General features: G+C 45.6%; 1 protein-coding gene across 1 annotated transcript in view; it reads right to left on the reverse strand.

The window, feature by feature from the left end:
- Positions 1 to 24,746, reverse strand: part of cubn (cubilin (intrinsic factor-cobalamin receptor)) — a 347,393-nt gene that overhangs the window by 55,717 nt on the left and 266,930 nt on the right. The window contains exons 41-43 of the mRNA XM_068007070.1: positions 16,753 to 16,909; positions 14,754 to 14,903; positions 4,607 to 4,792 (exon numbers count right to left, since the gene is read on the reverse strand). Coding sequence (XP_067863171.1) covers positions 4,607 to 4,792; positions 14,754 to 14,903; positions 16,753 to 16,909 — 493 coding nt within the window. The remainder of the gene's footprint in view (positions 1 to 4,606; positions 4,793 to 14,753; positions 14,904 to 16,752; positions 16,910 to 24,746) is intronic.

The raw sequence follows: 24,746 nt of genomic DNA on the forward strand, positions 1-24,746 counted from the left end.
TTCCAACATGGAACAGGTGGTCACCTCCATCAGCACACCTGTGGAACCCACCATGATGCAGCGTCTGATGGCCGATATCAAGGCTTCCATTGCAGTACAAAACCAATGTCATCAAAGGTCTTCAAGCTACGGTTGTTGCTCAGACTGCTGCAATGGAAGCTCAGATGGCTACTATCGTGGCTCTGGGGACCATTGTGGAACGGGGCTTCCAGGGTGTCACAGCCCTCCAACAATCTGTTCTCCAGCTGATCACCAGAATAGCTAAGGTGCCGCCCCAGGAGTGTGGCAATGGCGCCATGGCAGTCGGACCTGCTGTCCTTTCTCAAGATGACAGAATTCTTGCTCCCACCCCTGCCATCCTTGCTGTTGCCTATTAGCCAGCCAGGCCAGAACGCTGAAGCCCATGCTGAGATGGTGCAGTCTGAACCCCGGCCCTCCCGGCCCAGAGCTGCTCGAGGTCGTCCTCCAAGGCCATCTGCACCTTCCTTCATTGAAGGCCAGCAGCCTCCCATCACCCATGCTCCAGCCGCTGGGGAAGCATCTCATAGGGGCATTAGGATAGGTAAAGGCACATGAACAACAGGCACTAAGGGAATGCACAAGGGTGAATGGTTCTGTTCTGTTTCCATAATTTCATTTATTCATTGATAAATGTGACTTTGAATTTACATTTGGTGGTGCTTTTTATTTGTACAATGAGTGGAGGGGGAAACCAATGTGCAATCAGATGGAGGGCGATTTGATTGTCTTGTGGGAGCGGAAAAGTGGGGAGTGTAGGACTGTTGGTGAGTTGGGGGATGTAACTGACATTATTGATAGCGGGCACGGATCAGGCGAGCACGCAGAGCCCTTGCAGACATGGCATGTGGTTCCTGTTGCACCCTTGCTTCTTCCTCCACTTCCTCTTCCGGCTCCTCCCCCTCCTCCTCCATCTCTGGCTCAGGATCTTCTCCAATCATTGGTGGCAAAGGCTGGTCCCTCATGATGGCGAGGTTGTGCAGCATGCAGCAGACCACCACAAATCTGCCCACCCACTCAGGGGAGTACTGCAGGGCTCCTCCAGACCAGTCCAGGCAGCAGAAGCGTGGTTTGAGGAGGCCTATGGTGTGCTCCACGATGTTGTGTGTGGCAGCATGGCTCTCATTATAGGCCTGCAGTGCACATGTGTGTGGGTTTCTGACCGGTGTCATGAGCCAGATCGTGAGGGGATAGCCCTTGTCACCCAGTAGCCAGCCTTTGACTTGCCAAGCCAGGTGAAAGATAGCTGGTATGCTGGACTGCCGCATGACGAAGATGTCGTGACTACTCCCAGAAGAGCGGGCATCGACCTCCATAATTCGATGCATGTCATCACACATCAGCTGCACATTCAGGGAGTGGAAGTCCTTTCGGTTGATGAAGATGGCCAAGTTGATATGCGGGACACTCAGGGCAATGTGCATGCAGTCAATGGCGCCCTGCACCATGGGGAAGCCAGCAATGTGAGCGAACCCCCGTGCTCGCTCATTCTGCTTGTCTGTGTCAAGAGGGAAGGTGATGAACCTGTTCCTCATCTGCTACAGTGCGTCTGTGACCTCCCTTATGCAGCACTGCACTGCATACTGCAAGATGTTGCACATGTCGCCAGCAGAGGCCTGAAATGATCCTGAGCCGTAGAAATTCAGCGCCATGGTGACCTTCACAGCCACAGGCAATGCCGTCCTTGCCCTGCTGTGAGGCTGCAGTTGTGGCCGCACCAGTTGACATATCTCGGTCACGGCTTCCTTGGTGAATCTCAGGCGTCGGATGCAATCCTCCTCGGTCATGTTGAGGTAAGAGAATTGGTCCCGGAAGGCCCTCATTGGATGCGCCCTCCTGCTCAGTGCCCTGCGCCTCTTCATCCTCCCTCTTCTCGCAGCTTGACCTGTTGTGGGTGGCCACTCTGCATGCTCCCAGTCATGCTCAATGCCCAGTGGGAGCCGTAGCAGACCACCCATGGTTGCCAGGAATGTTGTTCAACCATGGTCGTAACTTTCCGCACCGTAAGGCAGTGCCTGCCAAACCACTCTCAACTTTCCACAGGAACTTTCAGTAAGTATAGAGAGCTTCAAAACACACTTCCTATTCCACCAGCAGCCAGAAGTAATAATCCAACAACTAACCTGTAAATCCTGCATGGTCCCTTTAAATAGCGCAGGTGACACGTTCAGGTGTGCGTGGTTAAGACTGTGCGGTGAGTTGAGCGTTAAGGTCCAAAATGGAGTCTATCACCTTAAATCAGCGTTGCACACTGATTGCACGAATTTTCTCCCTACTTTACATGCTTCTGGTGTTCATTATGTGCGCATGTGCTAACTCCTATACCAAGGTGGCGTCCGGTGCATGTCACGCTGGAAATGTGCATGCGCAGCCAAGATGCCATCTTGGATGTTTGAGAGGCCATGTAGCGCCGAAACAACGGGCGGTACATGGTCCAATTTAGTGCCCATTGTGTCGTGTCCAAATTAGGGTTGGGGTGGGGGGGGGCGATGCAGGGGTGGTCCCAAAGCAAATATTCAGAAGGTAGATGCTAAAGTAGTTAGCTGGAATAATGAAACAAAAAAATTCCAACATCAGTGGATCCTGCAAAACTTCATAACATCCATGCTTAGCTCTTTAAACTTACTTCTGCCTTTTTTTCCCAGCACTTAGCAACCCTTGATGCCTGTTTTATGGGGGTCTTGAGCACATTACTGTGTCATTTGAATGCATCCACCCAAAAATAGGTGAGGGTTGAAATGGGCAAGGATCTGGTGCAATGGATCCTTGTCCCAATTCTCCGCCCCGCAACCCCCCCCCCACCCACCACCCCGGCGCGCACGCGCACGCACACACACATATACACACACACACACACATATATAAATATTGAGCAGTAAATGCAGAGGAAAATCCAGGCTCATGTTACTACATCTTATGAATTCAGAACCGGTCCTTTGTCAAAGTCAAACAGCTAGCTGTTGCTGACATAGAAACATCATCCGAACTATTTGCACTATTCAAACTAACTCAGCACTGTCAAGGATTCTATTTTCTAAATCTTGTCGAGGTTAATTGATTATAAAGACACCAAAGTTTTTAGTTAAATGGACATCTGGAGGCTGCTTCTTAATCTTGGCAATTTGGCAAACTGGCAATAAACTTGACAGGAAAAGAGATTCACTGCAGGCAGAGAATAATAACAGACTCCAAATCTTTCAGAACAGCAAACTAAAAGAGCATATTACCTAGATTTAATCTGTTTTACATAAAATATTGACATATTCACGCAAGAAGGGATGCATTTTAGTTGTGAATTTAGCTTTATCTTTTTCACAATTTGTTTAAGCTCAGGTGTATTTATATAGCAAACCAGTCATTGTGTCAGTTAATCAAACCAGTCATATTGAATCTGATGAAATATGGTGAAAATACAATCCTTCACAAAAAATTATGCCGCACACGATGTCACCCTGTCTCAGAATATGCACTATTTCTATGTGGGTCAATGTAACTTCTGGTATCATTGAGAATTTGGCTAGACATTTAACTGTTCCTATGGGGCTGAGAAGGTTCCTAACACACTCTGCATTATTCCACAGGAAAAGCTTTATAATAAACATTGAACTATTAAAGCAATCTTTATAAAGTTCAGCAACTGATTCTATCTCATATGATCAGATGAGGAAGGGATAAATCTTATAAGAATGTATTACACCACTTGAACGCTTACTGAGAAATGGAATTATAGCACAAAACAGATCTGGCCTTTGCCCAGTGAGTCACTGAATGCATAACGTTCACAATACATTTCTAAACATTAGGGGCAACCTTTAATTTTACTAGTTATTAGTTTTAAAGTTAATTTGTAGTTCATGTATAATAGTTAAATCAACTTGAAAATTCAGAGATTATTGTCTGGTATTATGTGGCCTTCTCTTCCTGTGCAATTTAACTATATCTTTAGGTAGCCATGTTTTGATCTTGTGACTGCAGGAGGCATCCACTATAAGGTTTGGTGAAGAGATCAGTAAAGTCTCCTGTGATATGAAGAAAATTAAGAAAAAACACCACAGAAAATTTGTGTTAATTGTGTTCACTGTAATTTTTGAATAAAGGCACTCCTCTTTAATTGGTGAACGGAGCATGTGATGTGCCAAATTTAAAAAAAAACCAGGTTATTCTCCTGTGGTATCATTTCTTTATCCATGAAGGTTACCACTGGATATTTCAGTGCATCTTTCGACAAAATAAAGCAATCGTATTACACAGAGTGCGGCCTGTTGACCTAATGTGATGAGCAATGGATTTGCGGATTCACACCTGTGAGCCTCATGGACTAATTTGGTGGTCTTAGCCTTGCTATCAGGTCTGAAAGGAAGGTGCTTTCCTGCGGGGGAGGAAGGGATAAATTGGAGGGAGAATCATCTGTTGGCCATATTTGTGTACCTCCTAGTGGGTGATTGCAGAGCTATAAAGGTGAAGGCCTGGGAGATCAAAAAAAGAGGAGAAAAATACTTTGAAAAGGAAGTGCAGCTCCTAAACACAACAACAGTAAAACAACAAAATTACACAATTGTAATTCTAAATTCTGCAATGAACCACTCACAGACTAAATGGTAGTTGGCCATGAATCCAGTTTGTGTCACAGTGCTGTCTGTGTTGAAGGCCAAAAGCATTGGGCCATAGGTACTGATTGGTCCAGGTATGGCAGAACCGCAAAGGGTAGCAACATGACTTCCACTTGCTGTTGTCCCACTGTATATCTTCAAACTGTCATGCACACATGAATGTCCTGTAAACGTTTGTGAGATAAACATGTGACATTAACTGAAGGTTAATTTAGATTTTTAAAAAACTTTTGCTTGGGATTTGTATGAGATACATTATTTATGACAAGATCAATACTTTAAAACATTGTAAAATAATCGGTCAAGAAGCTCGACACCATCCAGGACAAAGCAGTCTGCTTGATCAGCAGCCCATCCAACACCTTAACCATCCACCCCCTCCACCACTGGCACACCGTGGCTCTCGTGTGTACTACCTACAGGATGCATTGCAGCAACTCGCCAAGGCTTCTTCGACAGCACCTCCCAAACCTGCGACCTCCACCACCTAGAAGGACAAGGGCAGGAGGTGCATAGGAACAATACCACCTCCAAGTTCCCCTCCAAGTCACATATCATCCTGACTTGAACATATATTGTCGTTCCTTCATTGTCGCTGGGTCAAAATCCTGGAACTCCTTATCTTGCAGAATTGTGGGAGTACCTTCCCCATATTGACTGCAGCGGTTCAAGAAGAAGACCTACTGCCACCTTCACAAGGAAAATTAGGGATGGGCAATAAATGCTGGCCTTGCTAGTGACGCCCATGTCCCAAGAATGAAAGAAAAAAAACATGAACATGAACCCATTGGAACCCAGTAATAACAATGATATATGCAAAACAGTCTGTTACACTAGAAAAGATCAGATCTTAATAGGAAAGCAGTATATTTGTACATCTAGGCCCATTTCCATCCGACTTCTTACCTAATACCCAAATACCATTCTTAAGGCCACAACTTCTCCCCAGCAGTCCCCATCTTCTAGAAAACCAAAATCACTAGTATCTTTGAGAGAGTTGATTTATTTTAACCATTAACACACTCAATAACTATACCATTTTTGTCTACCCTCCACACATTTAAACCTAAACACCTATTACTAAATAAAAGCAATTTCCCTATTTAAACTCCACTCTTCTTTATTTGTGATAGGTGGGACTGTACTGTCCAACAGGAGATAACAGAGCCCTTGCAAGATTGTTGAGTAGAGAATTTATTTAGGGCATGATAAGAAATTGTATCTGTAGCAATAACAATATTTATATAATTCCTAATGATATTCACATACCCACCAAACTGCAAATATCCTATTATTCATCTTCTGTCAATAAAAAAATTTAAAGTGGGATGACAATACCAGGGGTCAAGACTAATGGATCTGAACATTTCCACTCTCCATCAGTAACAATTAGCAAATCATGAAAATGGCAGCACTGACTCTCCTCGGTGCTTTTGCCTGTCCCCAACAAACATGATTTCCTGCCCAAAGTAATTGACCTGCTAATGAACGGCAAAACTACAACTAGATTGTACTTACAGAGCACTTCTCCTAAATTATAATTGAGTGTACAGAAAGGTTAATTTGAGATATGGTCATTTGTCTTTCTGTCCAGATGAACAATGCTGTAATGCTAAAAAAGCTAAACAGAATTATACAGACAAGGGCCTAAATTTATTTAGACAGAAAATGCTGGAGAAGCTCAGCAAATCGGGCAGTATCTGTGGAGAAAGAAACAGAGTTAACGTTTCAGGTCGATGACCTTTCATCAGAACTGGAAGATGTTAAAAGAGTTAAAGTTTTTAAGCAAGTACGAAGCCAGGGAAAGGGGGGAGGGGAGGAAAGAACAAAAGGGAAGGTCTGTGATAGGGTAGGGGGCACGAGTGATTAAATGACAAAAGGGATGATGGTGCAAGGCAAGGAAGATGGTAACGGGACAGGTTAAGAAACAAAAGATTTGTCAGGAGTGGCTGTAAATGGCAGCAGCAGAACCATTACCAGTACTAGCTGACTGAAAAAAATGGGAGCAGTGGTTATGATCTTAAGTTACTGAAATCAATGTTGAATCCGGAAGGTTGTAAAGTGAATCCCTTTTGTCATTTAATCACTCCTGCCCTCTACCCTATCACAGACCTTCCCTTTTGTTCTTTCCTCCCCTCCCCCCCCTTTCCCTGGCTCTGTACTTACTCAAAAACTTTAACTCTTTTAACATCTTCCAGTTCTGACGAAAGGTCTTCGACCTGAAACGTTAACTCTGTTTCTTTCTCCACAGATACTGCCTGACTTGCTGAGCTTCTCCAGCATTTTCTGTTTTTATTTCAGATTTCCAGCATCCCCAGTACTAAATTTATTTTGTGGGATACTAACGTACAAAAGTTAACATATTTGTCTGAAATTCCCCTCGGCCATTTTAGGGAAGGCATTAACCAGTTTAAACTGTTAAATAATTTGAATCTTTAATTATTTTCACGCAAGATTTCCCTCCTTTTTTTTACCCCAACACTGCCACTCACCATTCTCTAGCTGAGAAGTTATGAAGGTAACTTGATCTCAGCTCAAAGGTAAGGACTCTGTGCAGGAGCAGCCCAATTGTCACTTTCTCCTTCTCACCCTCCACACTGTGCACTTTTACCAAGGCACTGTGCCATCAAACTGAGGCAAACTCCCACAACCATAAAACTATAACAGATCTCCATATTGTACACAAGCATGTGTTTATTCTAATCTTCACCATGTCAAAATACAATGGCAAATTTAAGACATCGAGGCATTTGAAATAAATAAGATTATTTAGCGGTAAATAAGATTCACCGCTAATTTTAAAATTAGCGCCAAGAATTTATATTCAGACTTTCTGTGTCCTTGGTGCTTTTTTATCAGTGCATTTTCACACCTGCCTCACATTCCATTAGTGAGGACAGCGCGAAACAGATGAATTAAAAAAAAGTTTAGTAATAGAGTAACTAAATAGTAAGAAAAAAATGAAATTCAAGCAAAAATTTTAATTATCAATGGCCTGGAAATTCCAAGCAGCTGCTCCTGCTCCGCCAGCTTCACTTCACCGGAACTGTGGCAGAAACTCCATTTATGTATGTAAAATGGGTTTCTGCCATACTTCTGGCAAAGTTACGCCAGTGGAGTGGGATCAGCTCCAGGAATTTCCTGGCCTATGAGTTAATGTCCATGTATAGAGTTTTTGAATCAATATCATGGTGAGGTGATGATGAAGCTAGTAAAACAAAATGGAATAAAGAATAAAACAGGAACTTCCTGTTTCCAGTTGCAGCTTGGCTAAGTTGGTAACTCACCTCTGAGTCAAAAGGTAGTAGGTCTGAGCCCCATTCACGGAATTAAGCCTATAAACTAGGCGGACAATCCAGTGTAGTACTGAGGGAGTGCTACATTGTCAAAGGTGCTGGCCTTCGGATGAGATGTCAAACTGAGACTCTGCTTCTTTCTTTCAAGTGGACATTAGAGATCCTGGGTTCAAAAATATGTGGAGCAACGCATCTCAGTGTAATTAGAGAAATGCGCCCACCCCAACCTCCACGTTCATGGGATAAGGGGAGTTCCAATCATTTTCATGGCTGTGGCAGGCCAGGTGCACTTTTGGGGTGCCACAACCCTCCCCCTGCCAAAGTGTTTGAAAAATCTGACTAAAGACTCCTAGGCTTAGGTTGGGTGCCGGGTTACCCCTGGAAGAAAACTTCCATGGTCTCTATACAAAGATGATCACTGTAAATCTTTAAAAAAATTGCTTGGCCAATTCTTTGGGGGTCCAGGCCACAATCTTGGCCTGGACCACCTGATGGGCCATAGATCCACCAGTTGCCTGGTCTCACCAGGTGTACCAGCACCGACCATATCCAGGTTCCTAAGAAGGCCCTAGGTGTGGGAACGCCGATGTGCAGAATCCCCACTCCTGTTCCTGCGCCCCCTTACACAAAACTTTCTAAGAGTGGGTGGAGCCTCAGTCCCACAATGCCATTCCTGAAACCTTGCAGCTATATTGGAACTGGTGTAACTGGGTCCCAGTCTAGTTTCAATCTATTCCAGCGGACACTTGCTGAAGTTACAGTCGGAATCGGCCCGGTCAGCAGCAAATTTTCAACCACCCTGGACACTTTTTGAAGATGAGCAGGGTGTTCTCCTGGTTTCCTGGTTCATTCCTCCCTCAGCCAATACCACCAAAATCATTAATCAGTCATTCATCTCATTGCATTTTGTGGAATCTTACTGAGTGCAAATTGCTTAGGTAACAACAGTTGCTGCATTTCAAAGTAATTTATTGTGAAGCACCTTGAGGTGTTTTTGTGACACACAATAAGGTATTTTATAAATGGAAGTCTTAATTTGTTACTGGAATTGCCTGTAATGGGGACTTCATATCCACTGTCAAACAATTATTTTCCCTGGGAAGGTACAGTGACTATCGTAGACTTCCAAAGCCCAAACAGGTTGCATATTCATTGCTGTAATGTTAGCACTAACCAGAAATAGAAAACAAAAGCTGTTGTTAGTAGAAAGATCTTTTTAATTCTTACACTGATGCCCTTTGATTTAATTTTAGCAACTAGATTACTCACCAGCCCTGTGCCTATTTTACATTTGCAGTCATAGCCAAATAACTAAAACAGGCCACACCCACTCTGTATTGATCCTTCCACCACACTGAAGGCCGTAGTCCGTTGTATAGCTAATGAGAAAACTGAGTCTTTGGGTGACAGCTGCTGGAAGGCATCACCTGAAGGCTCGGTATGAGAACACACATATATCCCCAGAGCTTGATGCCTACAGTGATTTGAGTTGCAGAGTGGCAAGTATCCCACCACTCAGGCCTCAGGTTAATACTACAGTCGGGCCTTGGTGATGTCAATGGAACCCGACCTGCAGATTTAAAGAAGGACCACATCCATGTCTTTTCCTTGTGATCACAGTCGGGGGAGGGGGCGCGGAAGTCTGGAGCAGCAGAGGCCCAAGGTTTCCTTGCGGGGCCCGGAGGAGCACTCCTTTTCCTCCTGGCCCACAAGGACACCTTAAAAAAATTAAACATTTAAACTTACCTGGGCCTCTTCTGGCCTTGATCCAGCTCCCAGCAGGGTTGGCCTGATGGGGATACTTGCCGCCAGCAATTTAAAATTGCAGTCAACCAGATTGAGGTGGAAAGCCAGTGGGCAAGTCCCCTGCTCCAATTCAACTGCCCTCCCGCCTAGTGTCCGCTAGGTGTGGGGAGCTAAAATTCCTCCCAGAGTCTCTAACCTTGGCTCTGCCAATTACCACTATGCTCTCTGGACTTAGGTGAATGGGACATGTCCTTGCAGGGAGAGTGAGTTTACTCCACATTGGGCGAACAGAAACCCTACAAGTGGGTGCAGATTTCTCAGTAGCTTGAACAGGAGACTGTTAAATATGGTGATAAGTTTCTACATATCTCAGACATCTAGCAGACTTTTAAAAAAGTCCTGCAGAGTTCCGTATCATTGTTTCAATATATATTTTGAAGTAATTGTATTCTTTAAAGGTCGGTGAAATGTACACATTTCTAGTATTGAAAATAATTTTCTCTATTGTAAATATTATGCCATATGTTACAATTATTAAAGAAATGGTTATATTAGCCAACATATCCATTTTTAGCAGAATTGTATTAACTAAGATATCAATCATGCAATTTTCTTCAAATTAATTTCCTGAGCATTGCACTAGTATGGCTAACGTGACAAGAAGGGTAGAGGGTAAATGAGGCCTTTTCCCCATAAATAAAGACCTATGCTATACTTCCTTGGAATATTATAAATGCAGCTTCTAGATAACATGACTACTGATGTGGTTAGAATTTTTTGGTCAACAAGCCAAGAATAGACACTGGGGGTTATTTTAGGAGGCAATTGCGGGTGCGTTGGGGGCTGAGTGGGGGGCTCCGAAAATTGCGGAAATCCCGTTCGGGTTCAGAAGCCGGCTCCAACCCGACGACTTCGGAGTTTCCCAGGGACCCACCTGTGTGCGCGCGGGCGACCCGAAAACGAAAGTCCCGCTGGCTTTACAGTTAAAGAGCCAAATGTACCTCATTGAGGTACTTAAGGCACTTTACCTGTGACAGATGAAGGGATTAGAAAGATTTTTAACTTACCTGGGCGGCTTGCCCACCGCTTCTGATTCATGCCTGGTGAAACCAGGCGCGAAGGGCCGGATCAGGGAAAAAGAAACTAAATAAATTAAATAAAACACCATGCAAGGAAGTGAAAACACTAAATGCATATACCTTAGAAACGTGCTCCGATGTCCGACGTCTCCCGCTCCGATGTTCCCCTCTTCACCCTCCCGATGTCCCCCCGATGTCCCCCTCCACCCTCCCGATGTCCCCCCGATCTTCCCTTGATGTCCCCCCGATCTTCCCCTGATGTCCCCCCGATATTCACCTGATGTCCCCCCAATCCTCCCCCGATCATCCCCCCCGGTCTTCCAGTCCAGCGCCGGATCTTCCATTCTCTCCCCCCCACCGGTCTTCTGTTCCAGTGCCGGATGATGTCCCGCTCTCTCTCTTTCTCACCCTCCCCCCCTCGCGTTGCAGCTCCTGACGGCAGCCAGCCTGTCAATCAGGCTAGCTGCAGGGCGTGAAACCCGGAGAGGACGTTAACCACTATCAATCAACATGCGATCACGTCGGAAACGGTAAGTTCGGTTCATGTGGGTTTGCCACGTGCCCATTCGCGCCCCCCCCCCCACTGCTAACCCGCCACCTTGGTAAAATTGAGCCCACTGAGCCAAGTTCTCTGCTGTTTTAGTTACAGATTTCTGGAATCCAGAGTATGTTACGTACTGATGCACTTGAAGTTTCTTGAGTGGGCCAGGCCAAGTGCCAGGCTTTACTTACTGTTCTGCAAGTATTTGAAACAATGAATGGCCTGTCTTTTCTGTGCTGTTGCAATGCAATGTTAAACTTTATGGTCATTGCTCAATTGAATGGCCTACAATGCAATCTATTTTTCAGTGTCTCAGATGGGCCCTATGGAATGTTCCTTAGTTGGAATCCTAGAAAAAAAACATTTGGGTCTGTAACGTGAATCTAGTCATCTCTCAGTTATATTCTTTATCTTCTTTGTAGTGAAGTCAGTATTTATACAAAGTAAGCTTTCAAAAGTCTCTTTAAGAGTGCTGAGCCAACTTTGCTAGAGACAATGGGGTAGATTTTCCTCCAGCGCAGGCTTCGGGTGCCCATCCGCCAGTTGCCCAATAATCCTGGCAGGAGGTTCTGTCCATTTTGAGGGCTGAGCCTCATTAGCATTCATTTGGCAGGCAGAAAACGAGTGCTCCGGGATCGCCCGCTGGCTCTGGGCCAGAAAAAAGTACATCCAGGAGGGGATCCGATCTGGAGGAGAGGGGAGCCAGAGTGGCAGTGGCAACAGCTCAGGCTGGATTTGTGGAGCCCAGAAGAGTACTGTTGCTCCTATCAGTCCCACAAAAATACAGTGAAACCTTCATATGTACTTCTCTTTGGCTGGACCGCCTACTGATACTGAGCTGCGCGCACACTCCGCCCAGTATTGTCCTAAAATGGCAAATGGGGTCCTGTGTCCATAATCAGGCCTCAATTTGCATATCAGGTGCATGCTCCGGTGGCCCACGGTAGGTCTGGGGAAGATTGCGGTGACCACAGCGATAGCGCGAATGGACGGTAAGTCATTCCCCACCTTTTTCAGGATTCTACCACCCCATTTCTGCCAGGTGGAAGGCTTCAAATTCTCCCCCAATCTTACAAATGCATGCTGCTGCCGTGGACCCTGCCCACTGAAAGTGTACACCAGGAAATCATAGGAGTGCTCCACGTGATTGTTTTATCCATGAAAACTAGAGGACAGAAACCAAGTGGAGTGTGTCAGTGATGTCCTGATATGTGATCCTGGCAGATGAGGATTTTCTAAAATTAGCCTTTGTATGTTGTAATGTAAACTTCAATTAAAGGCATAGGTTTAAAAAAGACAAAGATGTGAGCCCGTGGTTTTTATAGAACACTGTTCTGTTGTTATTTGATGTGAGATTTGTAGGGATCAAGAAACTGTCCTGCTTCAAATTATAGAGATGTTTACTTTACATATTCTTTACATTTTATTTTAGCTGGGCCAAAATTGACAGTTCAAACTGGCTTCTGTTAACTACTTTCTGGAATGTTTCAAGTCAGCCAGCCCATAAAAGGAACAGCATGTGGTTTATTATTTTTCCTCATTTATTTGAAGAAGAGAAGTGAGACTGAGTATATGTTCACATGCTGTTTTTAAATGAAGTAGCTTAACAGTTTGCATCAGCTGTTGTTTCATTAAAATGTTTCTCAATCTGCCTACTGCAAAACAGAAGAAGCACGCGAGGGAACGTGCAAAAGATACAAGATTCATCTAGTGTCCCCCACAGGAAATCGAGGATGCACAAGAGGCCAGAATTTGTGGAATGCAAAGTTCTTGGAGGGTTGTAGAGCTAGAGGAGGTTACAGAGATAGGGAGGGACGAGGCCATGGAGGGATTTGAACACGAGGATGAGAATTTTAAATGTGAGGCGTTGCTGGTCCGGGAGCCGATGTGGGTCAGCGAGCATAGTTAATGGAGTTAAAGGCACTATATGGTGTGGAAGATTTTAAGGGGGCTGTTATGGTTACATCACAAATGTGATCTGGTTAATGTCTGATCATTGGTGGGCCACACAACTCAACAGTGCCCAGATAATTAAACAGTCCATAATACTCCAAAGAACATTTCTATAAAACTATTTTCTGTTCTCAAACAATAACAGATTTTGTCCAATAGTACATCTAAATTGGAATAACTTTTATTAATGCAATCTAGGTAGTTTGAGGAAGGCAGTGCCTTTCATTTCCAACTCCTTGTCACATATACTTTGCATGTCATTATTTTGTCTCAGTGACATTTTCTCACATATGGGGTAACTCCTGGAGTAACATCTGCTGTTTTTGGTAGGACAGAGGAGATGATGTGGTGATTTGATAAAGGTGTTTTAAATTATGATGGGATGGGACAGTATAGATAGAAACAGACTGTTTCTAATGATTGAGGGGTCTAGAACAAAGGTGGAATGTAAGAGATTTAGGACAGAGAGCAGCAGAAACTTTTTAATACAGAGGTTTGTGAGGTTGTGGAATGCACTGCCAGAGTTAGTGATCAAAGCAGAGACAATGACAACATTTAAAAATAGGTTAGATATGTAGTTGAGGGTAAGTGAATAAGGGAAATGGGAACAGAGCAGATACATGGGATTAGGCCTACTGCTCATGTGGAGGATAAACACCAACAAGGACTGGTTGGGCCGAATTGTCTGTTTCCATGCTGTAATTTTGATGTAATTCTATGAAATGTCTAGAATCTAATATAAATACGATTATTTACTTTGCTGGTTTCTCATGCAGAGAGAAACAGATAGAAGCAGAAGTCCGGCTCACAAAAGCAAAACACCCAAAATACAGATTGAAAAATGACAGAGATACGAAGATGAAAGAGACAAATCCAGCAATACCAACACAGCATGGATAGGCAAGACAGAAAACATATTCTTTCATTTATCATGAGCAATGCCACATAATATATTAATCCCACGTGCTTCCTGTGTTGTAATTAATTACACTTACTTCCATCACACTTTATTGAAACACCTCTATTATTATAAAAACACATATCATTCAGTTCACCATGAGCAATGCTATGAGAAACCTGCGAATGTTACAAATAAAGGTAACTTTTCATAAAATTACAAAACTTGATCAAATGTACAGTTTGGCCTGTAACTGAGGACTATGGCAATAGGTTTTTAGCCTGAGAGTCACAGGGGTGGCTACATGTACCAACATTCCCAGATACAGATTTTGTGTATGATTGCATAGCTGAAGTCTTTTGTAACAAAAGTTTGCCTTTGGTAGCCCAGAAGCTGCAGTCACTACTACGGTAATTAAACCCTTGAGCTAATTTTGTGGAACAAATGGGAAATTATTTTACCCTTTGGCCAGGATAAAGCCTGTTATAACTGATGCCAATTAGTAGGCAATTCTTTACACGGTGATGACTTTCTCATTAACCACACTTTAGGTTTCAGTCTAAGGGCATAATGATCAATCATCAACAAAATGTGAGAATTTTTGAATCGTACCTTTTATATTGAATGTCTCAAATTGTAAGATTACGAACATCTGACTGGAAGCATTGATGAGGTATTGACAGTTCAAGTTCGAGTCATAATGGTTAGGGTAGTTGGGTGACATAACACGGCCGGCAGAAGCAGTGAAATTGGCTCCACATCCTAAAGAATTTTAAAACACACATAGTATCATAGTGGCATAGTAGCATAGTAGGTACAGCACAGGAGGAGGCCATTTGGCCCATCATGCCTGTGCCAGCTCTTTGAAAGACCTATCCAATTAGTCCCATTCCCCTGCACTTTCCCCATAGGCCATTACATTTTTTCCCTTCAAGTATTTATCCAATTCCCTTTTGAAAGTTTCTATTGAATCTGCTTCCACCACCCTTTCAGTGCATTCCAGATCATAACAACTCGCTGCCTAAAAAAATGTTTCCTCATGTCTCCTCTGGCTCTTTTGCCAATTACCTTAAATCTGTGTCCTCTGTTTACCGACCCTTCTGCCACTGGAAACAGTTTCTCCTTATTTAATCTATCAAAACCGTTCATTATTTTGAACACCTCAATCAAATCTCCCCTCAACCTTCTCTGTTCTAAGTAAAACAACCCCAGCTTCTCCAGCCTCTCCACATAACTGAAGTCCCGCATCCCTGGTACAATTTTAGTAAATCTCTTCTACACCCTCTCTAAGGCCTTGACATTCTTCCTAAAGTGTGGTGCCCAGAATTGAACACAATACTCCAGCTGAGGCCTAACCAGTATTTTATAAAGGTTTAGCATACCTTGCTTGCTTTTGCACTAAATGTTTCTATTAATAAAGCCCAGGATCCCATATGCTTTTTTAATAGCTTTCTCAACTTGTCCTGCCACCTTCAAAGATTTATGTATGTGCACCCCCATTTCTCTGTGTTCCTGCACCCCCTTTAAAATTGTACCATTTAGTTTATATTGCCTCTCTTCATTCTCCTATCAAAATGTATCACTTCACACTTCTGTGTTAAATTTCATCTGCCATGTGTCTGTCCATTGTGTCCTCCTGAGGTCTGTTACTATCCTCCACATTGTTTACTACATTTCCAAGTTTCGTGTCATCTGCAAACTTTGAAATTATACCCTCTATACCCAAGTCCAAGCCATTAATAAATATCAAAAAGAGTAGTGGTCCTAATATCGACCCCTGGGGAACATCACTGTATACTTCCCTCCAGTCTGAAAAACAACCGTTCACCACTACTCTCTACTTTCTGTCCCTTAGCCAATTTTGTATCCACCTTGCCACTGTCCCTTTAATCCCATGGGCTTTAATTTTGCTAACAAGTCTATTATGTGGTACTTTATCAAATACCTTTTGAGAGTCCATGTACACAACATCCACTGCACTACCCTCATCAACCTTCTTCGTTACTTCATCAAAGAAATACTGCTGTCAATATAATCCATCTTCATATACTGACTTCAGCACCCCTCAGGTGAGCTAAAATTCAGTTTGTACATTGCAATTGTTAAGAGAGATATATGCTCTATTATTTAATTGTTAATTGAATCTTTGTGTGGGCGTGAATCTCTCAGTTTTCTTGATACCCCTGGGTGCCACACCTCCCTGTAGATGATTGGGGGTGTGGAGGCTGTTGCCAGATCCCTTACCTTCACCCATGGTGCTCTGAATGAGCCTGTTGGTGGCAATTAATAGCTCTTTCTCCAACATTCCCTCCCCCTCTGTGAAGAGGTGCATGACCCCCCACACACTGTCTCCCCACAGCAACATGGCTGAGATTGGGAAGTCAGCGACAATCAACTATGGTACTCCTGCACGGTGTCAAATACAAACTGTTATAGTCAATTTGACGATCTTGGTTCTCAATCTAAAAAGAGCAACTAATAATACTCAAAACATTTGATTTATGCTTGGGGGTGTTCAAGAAGTAACTGAAAATTAATTTTAAAGCTAAAATCTATATAAAATACATTTTTCATAAATGTTTTCCAGTGTTAAAAATATAGGAAGACATACGGTTGGTGAAAGATGCTGAGAAGCCACTTCCTACACTGCCTTTAGATTGAAACCGGGCTGTCACAACATTAGCTGGTGCAATGACAGGCCCAGGAGGAGTGTTTCCACAAGCAGTAGCCAACAAAGTTTCATCAGTTTCAGCAGCTCCTCCCCAGATCTGTAGAAATAAAAGTGAGGTAATTGTGTAAATTACTAATTTTTTTAATGCCCTGTTGAGCAGAGACAAAAATTCCTCTGAGTCAGAAGGTTCTGGGTTCAAGCCCCACTCCAGAGACTTGAATACAAAATTTAGGATGACACTCCACTACCTTACGAAGGGAGTGGTGCACTTTGGGAGGTGCCTTTTTTCAGATGAGACATTAAATCTCTTAGGGGGACGCAAAAGATCCCAACGTATTATTTTACAGAAGAGCTGGGGAGTTCTCCCCGGTGTCCTGGCTAATATTTATCCCTCAACCAACATAGTTAAAACAGATTATCTGGTCATTATCACGTTGCTGTTTGTGGGACCTTGACTGCTGCGTTTCCTAAATTAGAGCAGTAACTACACTTCAAAAATTACTTCATTGGCTGCAAAGCGCTTTGGGATGTCCTGAGGTTGTGAAAGGCGCTGTATAAATGCAAGTATTTCTTTCTTTCTGGTCTCTGAATACTGGGTTGATATCCAGCAGGGTACTTGTGTCCGATGGGAGTGGAGATGCAATTCCCCATCCCAACAACCAGTCCCTCCTGATGAGGCTAACGAACTGGTCACATAAAAAGGGGTCTTTGTTATGGAAAGAACCCATAGAATGATCTGCTGAATGTAAAAACAGTGGGACAAATGGCTTGCCACATGTGCCAATAATAACGGAAGAGAAGAGAAGCATTTACTTTAAGAAAATAATAAAGTATGGAGTGAGAGAAGACATTTTGATCCATTCAGGCCATTTCTTCCATTGACAATATGTAATTTACCTTGTCACGGGCTCTACCCAAGCTACTCAGTATCATGAGAGAGATAACCACAGGTGAACCTCCAAGAAGATAAAACTCTGAAATTTCTCCCTGAACTTCAAAGCTAAAAAAGCCACCTGCACACGTCAAGAAATTGTGGTCACGCTGACTATGACTGTCCGCAATAGATGAAAAATTGCAAGCTGCACTTTTGGAATTTCCTGATTTGTGCGGCTGATGGAGGAGGCTCTGTGGCTCTTTCATCTTTCTAGCCAACATGCCCACTTTTAAATGAATATATTACCCACATATTGAGTGTGACAATTTAAAAACCTGTTTTAAACTAAGAAACATAGTAAAAAAAAAGTAAGAAACCATGGACAAAATATTTTTTTGTCAAAACAGGGTGTAGTGGCTGAAGTCACTATTTCTGGCGTTTCATGGTGATTTTTTAGTGAATTTTAAATTTCTCCTTACTGGACTTGCACTGTATTTTCTATATCGTTGAATGTTTTTTATGACATCAGAATCTGTTACGTAATAAAGAGGAAAACTTCCAGAATTGCATTTTCCTAAACATGCTGTGCTCAATGTGCATAAATGATGGTTTGATGGATTCCAACTTTAATTTTCATAACATCAATAAGAAAAAGAGAGGCTTAAAGAAAGAAGATGGCGTATGTTCCAAGCTTTCTTTGGGCCCCGATTGTTTACAGTCAGTTCCACTTGTTTTTACGTTTCAACGTATACTAATAAGATTCTCAGGAAATTTCGCTGTAAGTTGTCATTGGCAAGATCGGCGCAAAAACAGGCGTAAGTCAAAGCATTAGAGTGAGGAAGCCTACAGACACAAAGTACTCAGGTTTCCTTTTAGCTGGTCAGATTTCTGTGCAATACCCTCAGGCCATATTACATTACAAGTGGGATATCATCATGTTTCACCTGTCAAATCAGAACTTTCTTTGTGTACATTAGGACTTAACTAAATCAGAGCTTATGGCCATGCCTAGGTGATTGAGAGTATCTATCAACCCAACCTTTTATTTAGGTATTTATTTCTTTTTTCAGAACTGTATTCACATCTGGATACTACATTATCCACTTCATACCTACAAGGCGTAAGGTTATTCTCAGTCACAAGTTCTCGAGTTGTAGAACCAACTCCAAGGTTGCATTTTTGAAATCCCTAATGGCCCTTCATATAGTGGTGTTAATGGAAATTAATTTATTCATTTAATCCCCTTGCAAGTGGCATTCTAGTGGCGGGACAAAAGAATTATTTGTGCGTACAAGTAAAACATGTGTATGAGAGAGAGGGGGAGAGAAAGCGCAAACTAGAACTCCTGCGGTTTTAGAATACTAGACCCTCTGTAACCTGACAGTCAAAGTCAGTCACTCATAATTAGTAAGTAATGTTCCAGTCATAAAGGATAAGCTGAGCTGAACTCAAATTCTAATGGACTTCAAAAGCTATCTAATGACTTTACAGCCATTTATTTTAGGCCAGTGAGATTCATATGGTTCATGGCTGTGATTTAGCAATCTTCAGTACTGAGAGAATCGTCAAAGTTTTGAATTGTAACATTGGAAAGACATGCATTACTGACTTATGTGACTTGACTAATATTCATCCCTCAACCAATTTAGGAGTGGAATTTCCGTGAGGGGCCTTATCAATTGTCCACCGGAACCTCAGCAGAAGATTGGTGGAAACCCCGTAAAAATGGCATAAACACCAACATTACAACAGTGACAAGTTCGAAAGTATTTCATTGGCTTTGAAGTGCTTTAGGATGTCCTGAGGTAACTAAAGGCACGATATAAATGCAAGTTCTTTATTTCTTCTTCTTTATCAAATAAGTTGCAATGCACTGGAACTAACTTCAATACATATACTGTAAGGATGTGAGCGACTGTTACATCTGAGCATTCCTTTGTATTTATTGATGAAGGATTTATTAAAAGATTTTATAGCCTTCACCTGCACATCTCTGTGCCCAATGTGGAGGTAGTTTTCCTTTACTTTCCATTTTCAAACCTTGCACAAATGAATTTAGGCTATGAGTTAACATGACTGATTTGCACAGAATTCTACCAGAGATACTTAAAAAAATCCCATAATGTTCGTTTAGCTTGTACTGTGTAGAATATAAACAGTGATCCAAATCACCCTTAGAATTATATTTAGTTTTTAAAAAATCTCCTGCAACCCTGTCTCCGTGTCATAGCTTTTTTGGATAGATAGTGCTAGATTTTCTTCCTATACCCCACCCCAAATTGGGCAGGATGGTGGCAGAAATGATGTGAAAATGAGGTGGTGAGGCCTACTGCCGCTCCCCTGCAGCAATATGAATTTTACTCCCCAAGATTACTGCTGGCCACTCCTTCCTTGCCACATGCACATGCCAGTGGGGAGGCAGGGCCTGGGTTCCTTGCATATTTCCCTCCCAAGGTAGCAGTGGTCTTAACCCTGAAGAGGGTGGGGACCTGGTAGAGGCCTCAGAACTTACATTTGTAGGCCAACAAAATCTGCAGCCATTTTAATCTTCAGGGCTCTTCTGCCCTTTTAAATGATGTAGCAGAGGTCTTCTGGTGCTGCAAGGAGGTGGTTAGACACTCTCTTGTTGGAGATGGTCATTGCCTGGCACTTGTCTGGCGCGAATGTTACTTGTCACTGATCAGCCCATGCCTGGATGTTGTCCAGGTCTTGCTGCATGTGGGCACGGACTGCTTCATTATCTGAGGGGTTGCGAATGGAACTGAACACTGCAACCATCAGCGAACATCCCTATTTCTGACCTTATGATGGAGGGAAGGTCATTGATGAAGCAGCTGAAGATGGTTGGGCCGAGAACACTGCCCTGAGGAACTCCTGCAGCAATGTCCTAGGACTGAGATGATTGGCCTCCAACCACCACTACCATCTTCCTTTGTGCTAGGTATGACTCCAGCCACTGGAGAGTTTCCCCCCTGATTCCCATTGACTTCAATATTACTAGGGCTCCTCGATGCCACGCTCGGTAAAATGCTATCTTGATGTCAAGGGCAGTCACTCTCACCTCACCTCTGGAATTCAGCTCTTTTGTCCATGTTTGGACCAAGGCTGTAATGAGGTCTGGAGCCGAGTAGTCCTGGCGGAACCCAAACTGAGCATCGGTGAGCAGGTTATTGGTGAGTAAGTGTCGCTTGATAGCACTGTCGACAACACCTTCCATCATTTTGTTGATGATTGAGAGTAGACTGATTGGGCGGTAATTGGCTGGATCAGATTTGTCCTGCTTTTTGTGGACAGGACATACCTGGGCAATTTTCCACACTGTTGGGTAATGCCAATGTTGTAGCTGTACTGGAGCAGTTTGGCTAGAGGCGCGGCTAGTTCTGGAGCACAAGTCTTCAGCACTACAGCCGGGATGTTATCGGGGCCCATAGCCTTTGTTGTATCCAATGCACTCAGTTGTTTCTTGACATCACGTGGAGTGAATCAAATTGGCTGAAGACTGGCTTCTGTGATGGTGGGGATATCAGGAGGAGGCCGAAATGGATCATCCACTTGGCACTTCTGGCTGAAGATGGTTGCAAACGCTTCAGCCTTGTCATTTGCACTCATGTGCTGGACTCTGCCATCATTGAGGATGGGGATGTTCACAGAGCCTCTCCTCCCGTTAGTTGTTTAATTGTCCACCACCATTCACGACTGGATGTAGCAGGACTGCAGAGCTTTGATCTGATCCATTGTTTGTGGAATCGTTTAGCTCTGTCTATAACATGTTCCTTTTGCTGTTTAACATGCATGTAGTCCTGCGTTGTAGCTTCACCAGGTTGGCACCTCATGTTTATTGCCTTGGCATGCTCTTCTACACTCCTCATTGAACCAGGGTTGATCCCCTGGCTTGTTGGCAATGGTAGAGTGAGGAATATGCCAGGCCATGAGGTTACAGGTTGTGCTGGAATACAATTCTGCTGCTGCTGATGGCCCACAGCGCCTCATGGATGCCTAGTTTTGAGCTGCTAGATCTGTTCTGAATCTATCCCATTTAGCACTGTGCAAATGCCACCCAACACGTTGGATGGTGTCCTCAGTGTGAAGATGGGACTTCGTCTCCAATTGGTCACTCCTACCAATACTGTCATGGACAGATGCATCTGCGACAGGTAGACTGGTGAGGATGAGGTCAAGTAGGTTTTTCCCTTGTGTTGGTTCGCTCACCACCTGTTGCAGGCCCAGTCTGGCAGCTATGTCCTTCAGAACTTGGCCAGCTCGGTCAGCAGTGGTGCTACCGAGCCACTCTTGGTGATGGACATTGAAGTCCTCCACCCAGAGTACATTCTGTGCCCTTGCTACCCTCGGTGCTTCCTCCAAGTGGTGCTCAACATGGAGGAGTACTGATTCATCAACTGAGGGAGGGCAGTAAGTGGTTATCAGTAGAAGGTTTCCTTGCCCCCGTTTGACCTGATGCCATGAGATGGCATCAGGTCATTACGAATGCTTCATTCATTCAGATACGGTGCCTTTAGATTTGTCCTTTTAACATTTTTAGACATCTTAACAATTTTTTGTACTTTGGTCCTATTTGTCTTTTTGCCATTTTTTCTTACCCGGACCCTATTTGTTAGTGCACTCTTTTTGTTTGCACACTCTAGTGTTGTGATAGCGATTAGGAGAAAAGATCTTGGCCTACTTTAAAGCCCCGATTTTAACATTTTGCACTGACGGGGTGTGCTGTGGGTTCAGATTGCAGCAGCTTGCCACTCACCGTCTTCCCGCCGACCTCGCGTCATGTGCCATTTTAGCAGGCGCATTTTGGTCAGTCCAGGCAGGCGGTGGGCCTCAATGAGATTCAAGCGCGGGGTCTCATGACCCCAACGCTATTTTAACTTCATGTCGTGAGGTTAGGGCCCTGTGCCGGCCTCGCCAGGGAAACCCCAGCGCCAAAGAGCAGCAGGCCAAGAAGGAGGCAGAAAAGGTAAGTAACTTTTAAGAGACCTAGGTCCTCCCCTGCCCTGGGATTCCCTCCAGCAACTGCGATTTGCTATCGTTCTGCGGATCCACTTACCTGACTGCCAGAGACTGCTCCCGTGGTTCCGCAGCTGTGGCCTCCTGCTGCGTTTGTCTGACCCCCGCCCGCTAGCCTCACATCATTGCCGCTGGATTTGGGCGGGGATCAGGCCTGATGCATTTAAATGGAGCCCAAGAGTTAAAATGGCCTGGGCCTCATGCTGGCAAGCTAGGGTGAGCTGGACACTCGCCCCGCCAGCTCCACACTCACTACTTGCCCCCAGCTCCACGCTCACCACTTATCCCGCCAACTTACCGCTCGCAACTCACCCCTCCAGCTCCACACTCACCACTCGTCCCGCCAGCTCCACACTCACCACTCGCCCCGCCAGCTCCACACTCGCCACTCGCCCCGCCAGCTCACACTCACCACTCGCCCCGCCAGCTCCACACTCGCCACTCGCCCCGCCAGCTCCACACTCACCACTCGCCCCGCCAGCTCCACACTCGCCACTCACCACTCGCCCCGCCAGCTCACACTCACCACTCGCCCCGCCAGCTCCACACTCACCGCTCACTGCTCGCCCCGCCAGCTCCACACTCGCCACTCACCACTCGCCCCGCCAGCTCACACTCACCACTCGCCCCGCCAGCTCACACTCACCACTCGCCCCGCCAGCTCCACACTCACCACTCGCCCCGCCAGCTCCACACTCGCCACTCACCACTCGCCCCGCCAGCTCACACTCACCACTCGCCCCGCCAGTTCCACACTCGCCACTCACCACTCGCCCCGCCAGCTCACACTCACCACTCGCCCCGCCAGCTCACACTCGCCACTCGCCCCGCCAGCTCACACTCACCACTCGCCCCGCCAGCTCACACTCACCACTCGCCCGCCAGCTCCACACTCACCACTCGCCCCGCCAGCTCACACTCACCACTCGCCCCGCCAGCTCCACACTCACCACTCGCCCCTCCAGCTCCACACTCACCACTCGCCCCGCCAGCTCCACACTCACCGCTCACCCCGCCAGCTCCACACTCACCACTCGCCCCTCCAGCTCCACACTCACCACTCGCCCCGCCTGCTCCACACTCACCACTCGCCCCTCCAGATCCACACTCACCACTCGCCCCGCCAGCTCCACACTCACCACTCGCCCCGCCAGCTCACACTCACCACTCGCCCCGCCAGCTCACACTCACCACTCACCACTCGCCCCGCCAGCTCCACACTCACCGCTCACTGCTCGCCCCGCCAGCTCACACTCACCACTCGCCCCGCCAGCTCACACTCACCACTCGCCCCGCCAGCTCCACACTCACCACTCGCCCCGCCAGCTCCACACTCACCACTCGCCCGGCCAGCTCCACACTCACCACTCGCCCCTCCAGCTCCACACTCACCACTCGCCCCGCCAGCTCACACTCACCACTCGCCCCGCCAACTCACACTCACCACTCGCCCCGCCAGGCTCCACACTCACCACTCGCCCCGCCAGCTCCACACTCACCACTCGACCCGCCAGCTCACACTCACCACTCGCCCCGCCAGCTCACACTCACCACTCGCCCCGACAGCTCACACTCACCACTCGCCCCGCCAGCTCCACACTCACCACTCACCACTCGCCCCGCCAGCTCACACTCACCACTCGCCCCGCCAGCTCACACTCACCACTCGCCCCGCCAGCTCCACACTCGCCACTCGCCCCGCCAGCTCCACACTCACCACTCACCACTCGCCCCGCCAGCTCACACTCACCACTCGCCCCGCCAGCTCACACTCACCACTCGCCCCGCCAGCTCCACACTCGCCACTCGCCCCGCCAGCTCCACACTCACCACTCACCACTCGCCCCGCCAGCTCCACACTCACCACTCACCACTCGCCCCGCCAGGCTCCACACTCACCACTCACCACTCGCCCCGCCAGCTCACACTCACCACTCGCCCCGCCAGCTCACACTCACCACTCGCCCCGCCAGCTCCACACTCACCACTCGCCCCGCCAGCTCACACTCACCACTCGCCCCGCCAGCTCACACTCACCACTCGC

This window comes from Heptranchias perlo, chromosome 2 (assembly GCF_035084215.1).
Source record: "Heptranchias perlo isolate sHepPer1 chromosome 2, sHepPer1.hap1, whole genome shotgun sequence".
Taxonomy (NCBI): Eukaryota; Metazoa; Chordata; class Chondrichthyes; order Hexanchiformes; family Hexanchidae; genus Heptranchias; species Heptranchias perlo.